The 19,586-nt window shown below is 46.9% G+C and overlaps 1 protein-coding gene across 4 annotated transcripts in view; it reads left to right on the top strand.

The window, feature by feature from the left end:
- Nucleotides 1-19,586, top strand: part of SETD2 (SET domain containing 2, histone lysine methyltransferase) — a 63,463-nt gene that overhangs the window by 8,242 nt on the left and 35,635 nt on the right. For all 4 annotated transcript variants that reach the window (XR_014028537.1, XM_081344180.1, XM_081344181.1 and 1 more), the window contains 7 exons: nucleotides 5,299-5,314; nucleotides 6,090-10,534; nucleotides 12,195-12,326; nucleotides 13,587-13,715; nucleotides 15,254-15,377; nucleotides 17,984-18,061; nucleotides 18,393-18,490. Coding sequence is in view for 3 of the 4 variants with exons in the window: in XM_081344180.1 (XP_081200306.1) it covers nucleotides 5,299-5,314; nucleotides 6,090-10,534; nucleotides 12,195-12,326; nucleotides 13,587-13,715; nucleotides 15,254-15,377; nucleotides 17,984-18,061; nucleotides 18,393-18,490 (5,022 nt within the window). In the remaining variant the exon portion in view is untranslated. The remainder of the gene's footprint in view (nucleotides 1-5,298; nucleotides 5,315-6,089; nucleotides 10,535-12,194; nucleotides 12,327-13,586; nucleotides 13,716-15,253; nucleotides 15,378-17,983; nucleotides 18,062-18,392; nucleotides 18,491-19,586) is intronic.

The raw sequence follows: 19,586 nt of genomic DNA, 5'->3' as shown, positions 1-19,586 counted from the left end.
TTTTCCAGTGCCATTGTAACTTTGAAGGATCAGTAAATGAATTGTTGTAAGTCGAGGACTGCCTGTAACGGGCAAGATGACTCTTCAGAGACTGGTTAACATTGGGAGGACGGCAGAATCCAGTGTTGGAAGAGGCAGAAATATGATTTAAATTTTGTTTTCCTGGCTAGCTCCACCTTTGCAGCATCTTCTCTTGTGATTTCAGCCCTGGGTGTGTGAGCGGTGGACAAATTTGTGTTGCTTGTTTCACAGCCCTCCTGTGCCTCTCTCCCTTTCGCTTCCCCCCCCTTGGGAGGGGGCATTAATTGGTAATCTTAGCTTTTAGCCAGAACCGTTTGCTCGTTGCAAAACACAGTTGGCAAAGTGGGTTAAACAGAGGCGAGTCGGTGGTGCAATTATGTGGTAGCGATTATAGTCATCGGGAAGAGCCTTGCGGCTCTTGAAAATAATAACTCTTTGACATCTGCACCTTTTTCATTTTTCGGCCTTCTCAACGACACTTTCAGGTGCTCCTCGACTTACAACTATTTAGGGACCGCTTGAAGTTACGACGACACTGGAAAAAATCGGCATGGCCCTTTTTGCACCCTTAACGACCGTTGCAGCGTCCGCATGGTCACGTGATCAAAATTCAGACCCTCGGCAACTGATTCGTATTTATGATGAAGGGAGGCCAGATAGATCTGCTGAACAACCGTGTGACTCGCTGAACAACTACAGGGATCCGCATAGCCGACGTGGCAAAAAGAAGTTTTAAAATGAGGTGCAGTTCACTGAACCACTGCCCCGCTTAGAAGCAGAAATGGTGGTCGTAAGTCCAGGGCGGCCTGTGATGTGTCTTCTGCTGTACGCTTGGCCTTGAACGTTAGTAGCAAGACCTCCTTTAAGGCAGGGGTAGGCCACCTGGGCTCTTTTGTGACTGGTGGACTTCAACTCCCAGAATTCCTCAGCCAGTATGGGGGAACTATGGCCCCCTCATGACTCGTGGACTTCAACTCCCAGAATTCCTGAGCCAGCATGAGGGAACTATGGCCCCCTCATGACTCTTGGACTTCAACTCCCAGAATTCCTCAGCCAGCATGAGGGAACTATGGCCCCCTCATGACTCTTGGACTTCAACTCCCAGAATTCCTCAGCCAGCATGAGGGAACTATGGCCCCCTCATGACTCTTGGACTTCAACTCCCAGAATTCCTCAGCCAGCATGAGGGAACTATGGCCCCCTCATGACTCGTGGACTTCAACTCCCAAAATTCCTGAGCCAGCGTGGCTCAGTCTGGAAACCCCTCCCTTTCCCCTCAGCATGGCTGGCTCAGGAATTCTGGGAGTTGAAGTCCACCAGTCATAAAGCGGCCTAGGCCAGGGGTAGGCCAACTTGGCTCTTTTACGACTGGTGGACTTCAACTCCCAGAATTCCTGAGGCAGCCTGGCTCAGCTTGGAAACCCCTCCCTTTCCCCTCAGCATGGCTGGCTCAGGAATTCTGGGAGTTGAAGTCCAAGAGTCATAAAAGAGCCGAGGTACCCCACCCCTGCTTTAAGGGGAAAGGCTGGCCAACAACTACATACAGAATTTAGTCCAAGCAGTGGAGACTTAGCCTAATCTTAACACCTCGATTGGCTATTCAGCAACTTGGGGGGGTGCAGTCAATCCTCGACTTATGACCACACTTGAGCCCAAAATTTCTGTTGCTAAGCGAGACAGTTGTTAGGTGAGCTCTGTCTCCTTTTTACGACCTTTCCTGCCAGGCATGTTAAGCAAACCCTCCGCAGTGGTTAAAAGTTAGGAACACGGTTGTGAAGTGAATCTGGCTTCCTCGGCTTTGCTTGGCAGAAGTTCGCTAAAGGGGGTCATGTGACCCCTCGGGACACCGCGACCCGTCGTAAATGTGAGTCGAGCGTCCAAATTTTGATTCCGTGGCCACCGAGATGGATGCTGCAGCAGTCGTAAGTGTGAAAAACAGTAAGTCCCTTTTTTCAGCCCCGTAGTAAGTTCGAACAAGGACTAGTGTATCCTAGATGATTTGATTCTAGAAATTGGGTTTTTTTTCCATATAGTCTGCAAATCGGACTTTATTGAGCCTTGCAGATCGTAGAACTGCGCTTTCCTCTGCGTCGCTTGCATCCCGCTGAGTTTAATTGCACTTCTGATTAGCTTACAAACCGTTCTGCCACTCCTGCTTACATGGTTGGTTTCCTGAAGCAAATAATGCTGTTTGCCGTATCCACGGCAACCAGTTCAAACACACCTCAGCAGTGCAGCTGGCCATCTTCTTATGCTTCCTTTGAGATCTGCTTCCTTGATCCCGTCGGGGTCCTTCCTTGATCCTTTTCAACCCAGGTGACCTATTCAGATCACTTGGAATCCCCCTGTCATAAACCACCTGCAGATCTGGCCGACCTCATTTTAGCTACCTTTCTCTAATCTGAACAATTCCCATGTTTTGCAGAATTGTCGCCAGCAAGTTTTCCGGAGAACACTTTGCCCACCCCCATTTGTGACCTGTGCATAAGGAAAAATCTGATAAATATACATTTAGTTCTCCAGTTATGACCACAGTTGGTCCCAAAATTTCGGTTGTTAAGCAAGCCAGTTTTTAAGTGAGTTTTAATTTATGGTGGATTATCAGTTCTATGCAGAATAAGCAACTTTACAGTGATATCATCTGTCCTGTTAAAACTTGGCCGTATAAATAAATAGAATGTAATCTTATACAGTTAAGTTAAAGGACATCTATATTAACGATAGTACGTAGCACGTTTTGTGTAGCTTGTCAATTCCTCCAAAGCAGTGCGTCTCAAACTTGGCAACTTTTAGGTGGACCTCAACTCCCAGAATTCCCCAATCAGCCCTGCTGACTAGGGAATTCTGGGAGTTGAGGTCCACCCCTCTTAAAGTTGCCGAGTTTGAGACAAACTGCTTTAAGGAATGTTTATAACAAGATAGATGTATAGCAAACAGTTTGGAAAAGATTGTAATTGTATCAGGAAGAAATTTTACCAACAAAATTAATTTCAGGATGGTTTGGAATATTACAATTAGCAAATCAGCAGGTGTCCCCCAAAAAGTGTAAAGAAAAATGGTCCGGAGGACTTCTAGTGAGAAGGAATTACGGGAAAGAGAATATGAGCTGATGTTTTCAGTAGAGGTAATATTTTTCATTCCTCAACGGAGTTTGTTTTTTAAAAAACAAAACAAAAATTAAAGCACAGTTTTTCGTTCATTCAGCTTTTGCTGAATTGCGGATGTCTCAAACTGATGGAAATGACTTTTGTATTGAGGACATTTCTGGGCTTCGCCATGATTTTATGACATAGAAAGAGATTATTTCAGTTGCTTCCATAAAGTGTAGACTTAAGGTATATCTCCAGAATCTGGAATTACATTTTCTCCTCCTAGTGGGGTCCCTGGTGCTTCCTGAGCTGGGTGGTTTCCTTGCAGACATTTCATGACCCAACTAGGGAACCTCATCAGGGCTAGAAGGGAGGAGGAGGAGGAGGAGGAGGAGGAGGAGGAAGAAGAAAAAGGAATATGGCGTCCCTGGTGCTCTCTGAGCTGGGTGGTTTCCTTACAGACGTTTCGTGACCCAACTAGGGAATGTCATCAGGGCTAGGAGGGGCGTTTGCAGCAAACCTCTCTCCCTTTTAGCACTGATGATCTTACTAGCCAGCTGCTTACAGTATGATAAAATATGCAAATGATAAAATACTCTAAAACCAGGTTACAGTTGCATACAGTTCATGGAAACTAAAAACTTGGTCTATAACCATCTGCAGAAAAAGTTGGAAATAAATAAGCATGCCATTTAACATAGCAGGTTGTTAATTATCCTAAACGAGAACTCAAAAACCATTTCCCTTTTTAAAATAAACAACAACCTCTCCATCAGCAACCAACAGCAGCTGTGTAATGACAATGCTGGTTTAAAAAACTGGATTTAATGATGGTTGAAGTGTATTCTTTGAAACTTGGTAATTTTGAGGCTCAGCAGTTTTTTTTGGGAAAAACTAGTGATCAAACCTAACTTGTGACAGAACTTAGCTGAGGTCAGTTTTGCTGCTTTTTTGGCCTTCCTGCTATATAAGCATCTCATGACTTACCACTGCAATTGTTGCTAACCGTTTCTGTTGCTAAGCAAAACAGTTGTTAAGTGAGTTATGCCCCATTTTACGACCTTTCTTGCATATCAGTTATGTGAATCACTTCAGTTGTTAAGCGAGTAACATGGTTGTTAAGTAATTTCGACTTCCCCCATTGACTTTGCTTGTCAGAAGGTCGCAAAAGGGGATCGCATGACCCTGGGATGCTGCAACCGTCATAAATATGAGTCAGTTGAGAAACGTCTGAATTGTGGTCACGTGATTGGAGATGCTGCAACGGTCGTAAGTGTGAAAAATGATTGCAAGTTACTTTTTTCAGAGCCATTGTAACTTCAAATGGACACTAAAGTAATGGTTGTAAGTCAAGGACTACCTGTGTATACAACTACTTTGCTTAGTGACGGAAGTTCCCAATTATAGTTGTAAATCAAGGACTGCCAGCATGAGAACACTGTTTTATTTTCCCAAATGTTTCACTATTCATGTTTAGATATTACCGCTTTCTCTTAGTAAATCTAGAAGCTGAATTCTTGGGATTGCATTGGGATTCCGGAATGCGGAATCAGGAGAAAACTTTGCAAGACTTGTGCTGCAACTTGCTGTAACAAGGTTTACCCTATCAACGCATGTAAAAAGTTCCTGGAAAATGGCATTTCCAGACCCTCTTCCTCCTTGGAGGTGGCTAGCATCCATGATCCTCTGCCTTAGTTCACATTTCTGATATCAGAAGAAGGCCCTCAAAATACATTTGGTTTTTTTTTGTTGTTCTTTTTATATTAGGTTTTTATTGTTTGTAAGCCACCTGGAGTCGCTGAGAGTGAGTGGGCAGCCATATAAATCCCCTAAATAAACAAATAAGTTTGGGAAAGAAAGGCGCTGCGCTGCTGGACTCTTGATATGACCACACACATGCTTGAAAATTGACAGTTTTGTTGGGAAAACCAAGGATTTACTGAGGAGAGATGCTAGAACACTTTTTTTTTATGAGTAACACATACCAGGACTGGAGAAATAGCTTGTACCACTAACGTTGACAATTTGTAAGTGAGCCACTGCCTGTCCTTGTTGCAAACTAGCATTCAGCACAAGTGAAAGTTGTTAAACTTGTAAAGCATGCGTCGTTTCTGTTTTAAGTTTTCATGCTTTTTTCTTCTTTTTTTTTCTCTCTCCCTCTTGCACGGTTTCATCTGGATGGCACCAGGGAAGAAGAAAACGAGGTAAGTACTAACTCAACTCCACTTCTGTTTTGGGAGAGGTAGCGAAGACCTTGTAAGGGTTTTGTTCTGTTTTGGGTGTCTAGAAAGAAAGATTTGACGTGTGCCAGGAGTTGCCCTTTAGGAGAGGAGAAGTGGCATTAGAGAGGGGGGGGTGTCAAGAGAGAGAAACAAAAATGACTTTCAGCCCTCCCTTCCATGTTTCTCAAAAGGTGCTTCGTACAGGTAGCCCTTGACTTATGGCCACAACTGAGCCCAAAATTTCTTTTACTAAGTGAGACGTTTGTTAAGTGAATTTTGACCCATTTTACGACTCTTCTTGCCACAGTTGCTAAATGAATGGCTGCAGTTCTTATGTCAGTAGCACAGCTGTTAAGTGAATCTGGCTTCCCACTGACTTGTCAGGAGGTCACAAAGGGGGAATCAGGGGAAGACACTGCAACTGTCATAAGTACGAGTCAGTTGACTAGCGTCTGGATTTTGGTCACGTGACCCTGGGGATGCTGCAATGGTCGTAAGTGTGAAAACCAGTCGTAAGTTATTTTTTCCCAGTGCCATAGTTGTCACTTTGAACTGTCACTAAACTGCTGTACGTTGAGGACTACCTGTATTTGCCAAATTAATAGATAACATTAAAAGAAAATCACAGGAAAATCCATTATCACTCAACTAACTTGACCTGCCGTCCATCTGTTTGGGCCAGACTCTTTTTTTTTTAAATCCATTCCTCTCTTCTGAAACCAAATAGCTCTTGACCTGATCCCATCTTACCTTGCAGGGCAAGAGCGAAAATGTCCAGAAGCCTGGCTTTGTCAAAGGCCCAGCGGTCTTTAAGGGAGTGGTGTCCAGCCGTTTCTTACCCAAAGGTACCCGGACAAAAGTGAACCTGGAGGAACAAGGCAGGCAGAAAGTCTCTTTCAGTTTCAGCCTGACCAAGAAGACGTTGCCAAACCGGTTCCTGGCCGCATTGGGGAACGAGAAGCCGAGCGAAGGCCCGAGCACGTCGCTCCCACCCCTCCCGAGTGACTTCGCTTCTAAGGCAAAAACAGAACTTGGCGATCCTTTGGGGGTCTCCGAGGAATTCTCCCCCCCAAAGCCAAAGGCGGAACTGGGCAAGATTCATTTCAAGAAACATTTGCTAAATGTTACCACAAAGCCTTTCCCGGCTTCTGCAGTGCCACCCGTCCCACTAGCTCCACCGCCGCTTGCTGCGGTAGAATTGGGGGAGATGCCGTCATCCCCGCCTCCCCCTCCTCCCCCTTTCCCCCCTCCCCCTCCCCCTCCTCCTCTGCAGGTAAAACCAGCTGCTCCCACACCAGTGCTGATTCCGGTAGGTGCACCCCAAGCTGCAGCACCAGCCCCCCTCCCTCCTCTGCTGACGTCCCTTGTGGAGACCGTCATCCGAACGACAAAAGAAGCACCGCCCAATCCAGCGCAGGAGGCTCTGGAACTGCAGAGCCCCTTGGCGGGGGATTCTGAAGCACACCTGGCTCCTGGTGTTTCTGAGGATGTCGAACCAGCCTCCGCGAAAGGACATTCCCACGTTGGGAAGAGTGAGGAAGAAGTGGCAGATGTTTCCAAGGGCGCTCCAAGTTCAAAGAAGGCAAGGAGGAAGTTCTCATTGACAGAGGGGACGTTGCCAGGTTCTGAATCCGATGAAGATTCGGTGAGGACCTCTTCAAGTCAGCGGTCCCACGAAATCAAAGCAGCAGCCAGCTCGGAGAAAGAAAAGGACTCGCGGAAAAGCTCGGCGGCTTCAAAAACGGAAGAGCCATCAAAGGTCTCCCTGCGGTCTAGATCAGAAAGGGATGAAAAATATTCCAGCTATTCCCGATCGGAAAGAGAATCGAGGTACTCCTCCCGCTCCAGATCAGACAGGGAGAGGAGGCGAAGCCGCTCCCGCTCTCGCTCTAGATCCGAAAGGGGCTCTAGAACCAGCTCATCCTATTCTAGACCTGAGCGGTCCCATTACTACGATTCTGACCGGAGATACCACAGAAGCTCGCCGTATAGAGAGAAGACACGGTATTCCCGTTCTTACCTGGACAGCCGGGTGAGGGAGAGTTCCGATTCGGAAGAAGAGTACCGGAGGATGCATTCTAGATCGTCTACAGATTCACGGCATACATCTTCTCATTCCTCATCCTACAGAGATTCCAGGACCTCGTCCTCTTACTCAAAGTCGGAGAGGGAAAGCAGCAAGACAGATTCTTCTTATCCTGATGGGGAGAGAAGAGGAAAACAGGCCAGGTCAGAAAGGGAAACACGAAGGATTTCTGAAAGCGACCTATCGAAAAGGTGCTCACCTGTCAGCGAGCTGCGACATCGGCGGGACGCCTCCCATTCTAAAGCGGAAGGCAGCGGGAATACATCCCGATCCAGGCCCAGCTCTTCCAAGTCATCTGCGCCCAAGTCAGATAAATTTAAGAGTTCTTTCTGTTGTACAGAATCTGAGGACATCAAAGATCAGTCTAATTGTGTAGACTCAGAGACTTCTGGCGTACCGGGCTGTGAAACGAAAACCGCTCATTCGCAGGAGCCAGAAGCAGAGCGGTCTGTTTCTCCAGTAAGTCCGCTCAGTGACTCACTGACACTCAGAAAGCCAGAGGAATCAAAAGCAGGCCCTCCTCTTTCTAAGATGTATGAGCTTGCAGGAATGGATAGCCATGTCAGTATTAAGGACCCGGGATCTGTAGGTGACGTGAGAGGTGATAGTTTAAGAACGTCTTCTCCAGTGGAACTGGACACAAGTGGGTGCCCGGAAACGAGAACCCCCAAGAGGTTGTCCCCTCCTTTTGAAGCAGAAGAGAGCGACCTGTCTTCTGACGATAACTTAGATAGATCTGAGCTACCCCGTCAAGCCAAAAGTCCTAGATTTTCCTCAGATGGTCTCCAAAACGTATCTCTACCCAAAGGACACAATCCAGATGAGTCTCTTATTTTTTCCGGTGAATCCAGCCTTCAGCTGCTGGAAGGAAAAAATGAGGTTTCAAATCCTGCGTCATCTGAATATGTATCTTCTTTTACCAAGCATGTCAGTCACTCTAAAACCTTGTCTAAGGAAGGGAGTGATCCAAGAGATTCCTCTTGTAAAACCAAAGATCCCGCCCCTTGCTATTTGCCAGAGGATGCCTCTGTTTCTTTGTGTTATTCAGAAATTGAAATTGAAGCGGAGCCTTCAGAGACAGGAGCTACTCAAGAACCTCCTATGGGCGTTCACCCAGAGATCCCCGCTCAATCCTTCACGTCAACTGACATCGAGGATCAAAATCCATCCGAGTTGGCTCAGGAAAATGAAAAATACACAGGTTTCCGTTCAGTGGAGCCCACACCAGTCAGAGATTTCAGAGCAGAAGAATATTCTGTGGAAGTAGACGATCGGCCTGTTGCAGAGCAACAACCAGCTTCTGAAAATATCCTCCATCTTGAGACGGCCATCCAACAGAAGGCTAAAGAAGTCTTAACATGTCCTGAAGTTGCCCTTGAATTAGATATCCTGCCTGCAGATTCCATTGTCCAAAAAGTGAAATCTCCTTTGAAGAATGAGCATTGCTATTATTTGGAGATGCCAATGAAGGAGCCAGAGAAGGAAGAACTTGAGGAGAAAGATGCAGTTGTCTTTGATGAAGGGATGACGTCCGATGTGGACGAACCAGCTCCTGGAGTTTTGGTGATGAAAGACAAAGAGGACTCTCTGTTAGAATCCGCCTTTTCAGATATGTTGTCCCCTTCTTGTCATATCGTTGTCACCGTAGAAGAAACCGAAACCATAGAAGAAGAGCCCAGATACGGTAGCGGCAGCAATACTCCAGAAATCTCTTCTGTCCACAATGAAGATTATTCCGATACGGCCGAAAGTGCCAGCGAGCATCCGAGCGACGAGAGCGAGACCGAGGGCTCCGATTCGGATGATAGCAGCGTTCCCAGGAACCGCCTTCAATCCGTGGTGGTCATTCCAAAGAATTCCACCCTAACCCTGGAAGAGAGCAGCTCTTGCTCTTCACGAAACAGCCAAAGTAATCGACGTTACTTGGATCACTGGGAAGACACCCGGCCCGAGTCCACCAAGCCGTTCTCTGAAGACATGCCAGATAGTTTGGAAATGAGTAACAACCTGCCAAACGAAACCAGAGCTTTGCCTCCTAGAGAGACAGAGAGAAGCTTAGCAACGTCGATGGAGCTCAAGAGAACCGAGGGGTCGGGGGGTCCTCAGCCACAGGCCTCCCAGGCTCAGAGCGACGACGTTGACAGCACCAGCCACTCTGAGCCGGCCACCGAGGCTTTCCACAAGCCAGACGAGAGAATCGTCTACAGCGAGACAACCTCGGCCACTCGGTTGGCCGGCGTGTCACAAGGAGAAGATCTACACTACCTTTCCAGTTTCGAAATGGCCAACACGCTGTCCAGGCCGCAGACCGGCGTTTCCAAATCGGACCGTCGGCAGGGAAGGTCTGCTTTCACGGGTCTTTCCCATCCTGCCGATTTCTCGCGGGAGGATGGCTTTCATTCGACAGAGGACTTGGGGAGTCTGGGGTGGGATTTCTCCCAACCAGAGAAGCCCAGCAGCACGTACCAACAGCCTGATAGTAGCTATGGAGTTTTCCCAGGTTACGTTTATCCCGTACCGCCAGGCCCGTACGTGGGGTCCCACAGTTACTGGCCCGACAGTGGCTACTGGGATCCAAGGCTGACCAACCGGCCTTCTGCCATTAGTTACGAGCGTATGCAAGGACAGGTCCCTGATTCGCTCACCGAGGACCACGAGGAGTACGAAGAAGTGGACCGATGGGTGGACGAAAGCCAGCTCTACTTCCCAGACCAGTCGGTGAAGTTCCAGTCACGGGACCCCAGGGAAAAGGGGTCGGTACAGGCCCACGAGATCAGCAGCAACTCGGCCAAAGACTTCCCGACGACTTCCCGAGAGAGAAAAGAACAAGGGGCAAAGGTGATGGAAAGAAATGAGATGAAAGAACGGGGGCCGCTGAAGAAAAGGTTAACCGACTTGGGGAGCGATTCGGACAGCGACGGGGGCTCCCAGGAAAGGAAGAAAATCAAAACAGAGAGTGAGCCATTGGCCATCCTGCCTCCCGGTTCCCCGACAGATCATCCGTTGTGTTTCATGGAAGACTTCCGGGACCCTCAGCGTTGGAAGGAATGTGCCAAGGAAGGGAAAATGCCCTGCTACTTCGACCTCATTGAAGAAAATGTGTATTTGACAGAAAGGTAATGTTATTTATTTGCGTTCCATCTTTATTCTTGAAGTAACTGAAGATGGCTAACTTATCTGCAACAACTTTCTTGTTGTATTTTAACAACCCCCTTGTGAAGTGGGTTGAGAAACAGTACTTAATCCCAAATTACCCAGTCACCTTTTGTGCCTAAGGTGAAACTAGAACTCATTATCACCTGGTGATTGGCCCAAAGTCACCCAGCTAGCTTTCATGGCTGAGGCAGCACTAGAACTCACTGTCTCGTGGTGATTGGCCCAACGTCACCCAGCTGGTTTTCATGCCTAAGCCAGGACTAGAACTCACCATTTCCTGGTGATTGGCCCAGAGTCACCCAGCTGTTTTTTTGTGTCTGAATGCAGAACTAGAACTCACAGTGATTGGCCCAATGTCCCATCCAGCTTTCATGCCTAAGGCAGGACTAGAACTCACCATTTCCTGGTGATTGGCCCAGAGTCACCCAGCTGTTTTTTGTGCCTTAATGCAGCACTAGAACACTGTCTCACAGTGATTGGCCCAATGTCCCATCCAGCTTTCATGCCTAAGGAAGGACTAGAACTCACTGTCTCCTGGTGATTGGCTCAAAGTCACTCAGCCTGCTTTCGCAGCTTAGGTGAGTCTAGAACTCACCACATCCTGCATAATTGTCCCAACACCACTCAGCTGGTTTTCATGCCTAAGGTGGGACTAGAACTCACCGTCTCCTGATTTATTGCTAAAAATCTCCACAGGAATCTTCTCAGTTACTCTGGTAGCACTTGCTAAGAGTTAGATAAGAGTCAACAGAATTCAAGGAGAGTTGAACTTAGCTCACTTGTGGCTTTGTAAAGTTTCCAGGCTGATGTCCCTTTTCACTTTGCCCCCCCCCCCCAATTCTGCCACACACTTGCAAGGGGCATGAAATCCCAACAGTCAGGGACCTGGGCAGAAAATGCTTGTCTCCGGGATCCCGCCAGCGAGAATTCCTTGGCTGACTGGATCCTGAGCATACTCCTTCTGAGAGGGGGAAAGGCAGGATTCTGCTATCCAATAGAATCTAAAATGTTGCAGCTGAGATTAAGAAACAGGGTTACGATTCTTTCCTGCACTTTTGACTTGCTCAGGAATCTAGTGAGAAGAGCTGGAAGGGTACACCGTTCATGTCCATTGAGGAGAAAATGCTTTGGATCGGGTGTGAATTGCGTGAATTTACTTAGCAGGTGCAACCCAGTAATAGCTCATTAAAATAGCTACCTCTTTCATGTGGCTGCAGAAATCAGATTGGGTGTGAATTTACTCCTGTGTATCGCGGCTCATTACCTACCTACATCTTTTTTGTGGGTTCATGTGTCTGCAGAATTTGGATTGGGTATGAATTTAATCATAGTGCTGACAGCTCATTAAAGCAGCTGCATCTTTTATGTGGGCTCACGTGGCCGCAGAATCCAACTTGAAGTGGACAGGTAGGAAGGCCAACACCACCGACAGCTGTGGCTTCACATAGTGGGGAACATAAAGCAGCGTGTCCACCAAACACAGTTTTAAATAACGAACTTAAGGGAGGTTAAGGCAGTAAAGTTAAGAGAGAGCAAAATAATTGGGTCAGGCTTGCTTACCCTGTTGAGAAGAAAATTTTCCTAAAAACTCTTTTTGTCCATGTAACACGATCTCCTTAGAAAGAAGAACAAATCTCACCGAGACATTAAGCGGATGCTGTGTGAATGTCCAACCGTTTCCAAAGAAGAACTAGTCCAGGGCGAGGTGGCTTGCGGAGAGGATTGCCTGAACCGTTTGCTGATGATCGAATGGTAAACCCTGTTTTGCCGCCCTTTTCAACGCACCGCAAAGCGGAACTCGTTCTTTGGTTGTTAAAAGTTGCATATACCCAGCGTTTTTTATTTTAACGGTAGACATTGGTGAATGAGGAACATACAAGTTCAAGCCCCCCTTCTTTCCCCCCTTTGCTAGGAGTCATGAGGTTTTGTTTTGCCTGGAACAAATGTACAGGCGTTCCTCGACTTACGACAGTTTGTTTAGTGACCATTCAAAATTACAACGGCACTGAAAAAATGTGACTTAATGACCGTTTTTCACACGACCATAGCAGCATCCCCATGGTCACGTGATCAGAATTCAGACACTTGGCAACTGACTCACGTTTATGACGGTCGCAATGTCCCAAGGGGTCACGTGATCCCCTTTGGCGACTTCCTGACAAGCAACGTCAATGGGGGAAGCCGGATTCACTTAACAACTGTCTCGTTTTACCAACAGAATTTTTGAGTTCAGTTGTGGTTGTAAGTCAAGGAATACTTGTAGTGGGTAGGTAACCTGCCTCTTAACAGGCATCCTCAACTTTAAACTGTCATTGAGCCCAAAACTGATCCTAAGTAATGCTGGTCCTTACTTAGATAACCATATGCCCATGATTGATTTTACGAACTTTTTTTTTTGTGGAGGTCAAGGTCGTTAGCCAATACTTTACCCGCAATGTGTGTGGTTTTGGCTTTTTTTTGCCAAAAATGAGAAGTAAATATTGCTTTTTAGCAAAAAAAAAATAAAATGGAAAAAAAAGTGAATCGTAGTCTCGCTGCAAAACAGCTATAACCACGTGGCCTGGCTGTTGAGTGCCCTAAATGCGGTCATGTGGCCAATAGGAGGACAGGTGTCAAAAGCTTCAAATGAGGGCCATAAGCAGACTTGGGGAGGCCTGTCACTAAGGAACGTAAGTCGAGGACTACCTGTATTGATAGGATTTAAACCTATTCCCCCCATTTTCATTTGTTTCTTTCTTGCCTTCCCTCCTCTCCCACTTCCTAGAAGTAGGGCCTCACTGCTGAGGGCGTCAAAAGAGAGGCCAGTCTTATCTCTGTAGGGAAGGAGCTGCCACGAAGAAGGCCCTTCTTCTGGGTCCCACCAGATGGGTCTCCTCAAGAGGGGGGACCCATAACGTCTCTTGCCTCCCCGCTCTCTGTTGGGTTGGGTAGACGTGGCTGGGAATAGAGGCCTGAGGAGAGATTCTGACGTGGCCGCAGTGTGCTTGTCAACTTCTTCTCTGTTGTGCTTAGTTCCTCAAGGTGCCCCAACGGAGAGCATTGCTCGAATCGGCGGTTTCAGAGGAAGCAACACGCGGACGTGGAAGTCATTTTGACGGAGAAGAAAGGCTGGGGGCTCAGGGCGGCCAAGGACCTCCCTTCGTAAGACTTCGCCAACTGCGCTCCGTTTTGAGAAGGAAGAGAAATTTTGCAAAAAGAAACCGGCCCCAGTTCCGTGGGCCTGGGGTGGATTCTCAGCCACACTTCTGTCCTCCTGATTCTATCCGTCATGTTTTTTTTTAATGCTTCTTTACTAGTGTTTTGTACCACGCCTTTATTATTTTTATCAGTAACCCAAAGCAGGAAAATATACCTAATCCTCCTCCCCCCTCCTACTTTCCTCACAACAACAACCCTGTGAGGTGGATTGGGACTGGCCCAAAGTCACCCAGCTGGCTTTCAAGCCTAAGATGGGATTCCCTGTCACCTGGTGATTGATTCAGAGTTACCCAATTGACTTAGATGTCTCAGGCGGGACTAGAACTCACTGTCACCCGATGATTGGCCCAAAGTCACCCAGCTGGGTTTCCTGCCTAAGGCGGGGGACTAGAACTCAGCATCTCCTGGCGATTGGCCCAAAGTCACCCAGCTGGGTTTTATGCCTAAGGCAGAGGACTAGAACTCAGCATCTCCTGATGATTGGCCCAAAGTCACCCAGCTGGGTTTTATGCCTAAGGCGAGACTAGAATTCGCAGTCTCTTGGTGATTGATTCAGAGTTACCCAATTGACTTAGATGCCTAAGGTGAGACTCGAACTCACCGTCTGCTGGTCATTGGCCAAAGTCACACCCAGCCAGCTTTCATGCCTCAAGTGAGACTAGCACTGGCCGTGCCTTGCTTTCTAGCCTGGTACCTTAATCACCAGGCCAAGTGGGGAGGAGGCATCGTCCAAGGCTCTTCCCCATCCCAAACAATTAGTAAATCGGGAAGTTAACAAGATTTAAAATGAAACCTCTTCCAATCCTCCTCCTGTCTTCCTCTGAAGAAGGGACCCAGATCCAGATAGCCCTTGAGTTGCGGTCATTCCTTTAGTGACCGTTCGAAGTAACGGCGCAACTGGAAATAGTGACCTATGACTGCTTTCTACATTTATGACTTATATACCCCCCCATGATCACGTAATCCAAATTAAGACCACTTGGCAACTGACTCGTGTTTATGACGGTTACGGTGTCTCGGCATCATGTGATCCCCTTTTACAACCCACTGACAGGCAAAGTCAGTGGGGAAGCGGATTTGCTTATGTCGGTAACTTCATAACTGCACTGATTCACTTAACAACGATGGCAAAAAAAAAGTTCTTAAAGTGACCCAAAACTGCCTCGCTTAGCAACAGAAATGTTGGGCTCCATTGTTGCAAGGCGGGGACTGTGGAGCTGTGATTCACTTGAAGGCAGGAAATTTGCCAGGATGCACCACTCTCCCCCTAGATTCGGTTGTTGGTGAGAGCCCAGGTACCACAAAGATAGGATAACCTATGTACACAACGATACGTGTTAAAATGAAATTCTGACGCCCTTCTCAGAAGAAATAGGTAAAGATATAAAGATCTGCTCTGTGTGTGTGTGTGTGTGTGTGTGTGTGTGTGTGTGTGTGTGCCTTTTTTGCCCTCTTTTTAATCCTCCTTTTGGTTTGCTTAGTAACACCTTTGTCCTGGAGTACTGTGGAGAAGTCCTGGATCACAAAGAATTCAAAACACGAGTGAAGGAATATGCCCGGAGCAAGAACATCCATTATTACTTCATGGCCTTGAAAAACGATGAAGTGAGTGTCAGGATTTGTGGTAAAAAATACTAAGGATTGCAGCCTGTGCCGTGGCTGGGAGCAGTGAGTAAAAGATGGTGTTTAAACCGCTTAAATTAAACTGGGGGGGGGGGGTGGAGGCAAATTCTCCCCTCTTTTCACGTGACCTCTAAAGGCAGTAAGTATTTGTAACAATATTGTGCTGCGCTAATTGAAAGACTTAAGAATTAACTCAAAGGATGTCCCAGGAGATTCTTATTAAATGTTTGTGTGTGTTAGTGCGGATAACTGTAAGTGGTTCTCAACTTACGACCGTTTGTTTAGCGACTGTTTGAAGTCACAACAGCTCTTGCCTGTTTTACTTTAGTTAATTTGATGCAAATTGTCATCGGCTTAATAACGGCTGAGCGATCGTTTGAAGTTACAACAGCTCTGGAAAAAAGTGACGTACGACCAGTCCTCGCACTTACAACCGCCTCTGCATCCCCACGGCCACGCAGTCAGAATTCGGCTGCTTGGCAACTGGGTCGTATTCACGACAGTCGCGGGATTCCCCACGGTCACGTGATCAAGATTCAGGCACTTGGCACCCGGCATGTACTTAACGACGGTTGCAGCATCTGTGGGTCATGTGATTGCCGTTTGTGGACACGATCCCCCCCCCAAGCCGGCTTCCGAATATTAAATGCAGGAGAAGCTGGATTCACTTAATGACTAAATGACTCCCTTTAACTGCAGTGATTTACTTAATAGCCAGAAATGTCATAAAAGTCAGGCCTGGCTCACTTAACAACCACCTTGGTTAACAGTGGAAGTTCTAGTCCCAATTATGGTGGTAAATCAAGGACTACGTTTATAGAGAATCTCTGGGCAGTAGTTGCTGTTCTTTACAATGGAACCAACGTAGCTGACATACACTTGTGTGTGTTTTTGTATCTTTTCTTCATTTTTTTTAAAATCCAAGTCACGGTTCTCTCTCTCTCTCTCTCTCTCTCTCTCTCTCTCTCTCTCTCTCTCTCTCTCTCCTTTCCTACCCTTTCATTTTTCGGGTTCTGACATTCTAATGGGGGGTGGGTGGCGGAAACCTATGGGTCTTCTGCAATGCACTTCCTTTGCTTTGTAATCCATCCTCTTTGAAGTGTCTTTCTTGGGGTGAGAAAGGAACGTGCCTCGGACCATCTGCCTTATCTCCAGGTGGAGGGAAGACGCCCCAGAGAGACCTGGACAGCCTTGAGAACGGGTGCTCATATCAGTTCTTTCTCACAACCATTTGAACCAGCCGGATGGAGAGTTGGGGTGGAGTTTGAATGGGTTTCTTTTAACCTAACATTTTGGGCAGGAAATCTTTTTGAAAGTTAGAATAGAATAGAATAGAGCTGGGAGGGACCTTGGAGGTCTTCTAGTCCAGCCACCCCACCCCTCACTTAAGCAGGAGAACCTATCCCATCTCAGACAAATGGCTGCCCAGTCTCTTAAAAACATCCAGTGTTGGAGCACCCACAATGTCTGGAGGCAACTTCTGTTCCACTGGTTGATTGTCCTCACTGTCAGGAAGTTTCTCCTTAGTTCTAGGTTGCTTCTTTCTTTGGTCAGTTCCCAACCGTTGTTTCTTCTCCTTCCCTCTGCTGCTCTGGTGAATAGTTTGACCCCCTCTTCTTTGTGGCAGCCCCTCAAATAGTGGAATAACTGATATCACGTCTCCCCTTTTTCTTCTTTTCTTTTAGACTAGCTAAGCCCAAGGTCTCAACATCTTTTTTGTAGTATGGTGACCAAAATTGGTTGCAGTATTCCAGGTGTGGTCTTATTATTTCACGTGATGTTGATTCCGTGTCTTATGTTTATACAACCCAGGATTGTATTAGCTTTTTTGTCTGCTGCTGCTGCACATGGTTGGCTCACGGTCAAGTGATCGTCCAGTCAGACTACGAGGTCCCTCTCACTGTTTTTGAGCCAGGTCTGGCCTAATCTGTACTCGTACCTTTGGTTTTCCCTGCCTAGGTGTAAAACTTTGCATTTCTCCCCATTGAAACTCATATGTTGTTGGATAGGGCCCATTGTTCAAGTCTGCCAAGATCTTTTTGGATCCTGAGTTTGTCTTCCGGGGTGTTGGCTACTCCTGCCAGTTTGGTGTCCTCTGCAAATCTGATGAGCTCCCCTTCTAGCTTACTCAGATCCTGCCTTCCAATAAAAGTTCCTGTTGAGACAACGAGAGTTTCAAGAGTTCTGCTTTCTTGGGAGACTTAATTGAGGCAGGTTCCCCCCCCACACACACACACCTTAAAAGAGGTATAAGTAGTCCTTTAACCACAGTAATTTGGAGATAATCATCCCTAAGCATGTGGCCATGATATGTGATGTCACGTGACCATGCTGACTCACGACTTCCATGACTTCCAGTTGCCGCTGTTAAACAAAACCTGCATGGTTGTTAAGCGAGGACATCTCGTGATTGCCACTTGGCAATCTTCCACTGGCTTCCCCACTGACTTTGCTTGAAGGCAGGAGAGATCGCAAATCAGCCGTCAGTCAGTCCCACTTCTTCAGCTGCAGTGTAACTTCGAACGGTCGCGGAGCAAGTGGTCGTTAAATGAGGACTAGCTCTGCAGCGGTTTCCTTTCCCTTTTCAGATCATTGACGCCACACAGAAAGGAAACTGTTCGCGGTTCATGAACCACAGCTGCGAGCCAAATTGTGAGACGCAGAAGGTGAGTCGTCGTCACAACTTTGCTTCCCGCCCCCCCCACGGACTGACAATTTCAAGAGAAGTATTTTTAAATCAAAAGTCGAGGGGGCAAATTATACAAGCTGGATTTTAAGTTCCAGTGGATGTGTGTCCTCCTGCTTCCCCTTTTGCGTCGCTAGTTCCTCAGCTGCGTATATGTTTGTGTAAACATATATCTTTTGGCAGTCTGAGACCCACGTATTTCAAAGCTGTCGCGATTTATATAGCACATTTAAAAATCAAGGTGCTGCCCATTATAAAGTTCCCAATTTAATCCTGTTGTCCTCTATTGTCCTCCACCCTCCCGGTTTTAGTGGACAGTGAATGGACAGCTGAGAGTTGGCTTTTTCACTACCAAGCTAGTAACGTCCGGCTGTGAGTTAACCTTCGACTACCAGTTCCAGCGATATGGGTAGGTTTCTCCTTCCTTGCTCTGATCACCTTTCTTTGCTCTTTCTCTTCTGAGTAGGAAGAACGGTAGCATTTTGCAGGCTGTCTTTCTTCTTGAAAACATTCCGTTATTCATTCTTGCAGAGAAGAAATTGAACTCTGCCATATATTCGAGAGTGCAGCTGATTAGTTTGGAGAATTCTGTCTTTCCATCTCCTTCTTAAATATCTTTTTGATTGAAGGAGGGAGGGAAAGAAGGAAAGGGGAGAGGAGACGGGAGGGAGGGAGGGAGGGAGGGAGGAAGAAAGGAAAGAGGTGAGGGGAAGAGGGAGGGAGGGAGGGGAGACGGAAGGAAGGAAACAAGGAAGATGGGAGGAAAAGGGAGGGAGGGAAAGAGAAAGGAAGTCATTTGGCTTAAAATCAGAAGGTCGTGTAGAGACGGTGACTTATCTTGAATGTGAGAATAAGAAACTTGCTTGGTACATGGTGTTGTCTAGATGATACAGAAGATGTTTTAATTCAGGGTTGATTAGCATTAGTCCTTTGATAGAGGAGAGACGTAGATATAGGCGGATGAGATAGACAGACAGAGATATACATGCATACATGATGGAGAGAGAGAGAGATAGGTAGATACAGACAGATGAAACACCATGTTTTCCTGAAAGTAAGACCTGTCCCCAAAATAAGCCCTACTTTTGAGGCGAGGTGAATGCCTAAAAAATCAAGCTAGGGCAGGGGGGGGGGGGGTTAGGGAAGTGGAGTCCCACACCACTTATCAGGCCTCACATGAACGGACACCGGCCTCACCTCGCCGGCCCACTTTTTCTGCAGCTGACGAAGCAGCTTCATTCTGCATTTCCTTCGGCCACAAAAGAAGTATGGTGGGTTGGACCGTGAGGAGAGATAGATGGATGTATGAAGATGAAGGTAGGATGGGGAGATTGATGAGATGAGATGAGATGGATGGATGATAGATAGATGAGGATAGAAAGGTAGGATGGGCAGATAGATAGATAGATAGATAGATAGATAGATAGATAGATAGATAGATAGATAGATAGATAGATAGATAGATAGATAGATGATAGATAGATAGATAGATAGATAGATAGATA

This window comes from Vipera berus (assembly GCF_964194415.1).
Source record: "Vipera berus genome assembly, chromosome: Z".
NCBI lineage: Eukaryota > Metazoa > Chordata > Lepidosauria > Squamata > Viperidae > Vipera > Vipera berus.
Note: the sequence above shows the minus strand (reverse complement) of the source record. Positions and strands in the feature narration are given on the sequence as shown.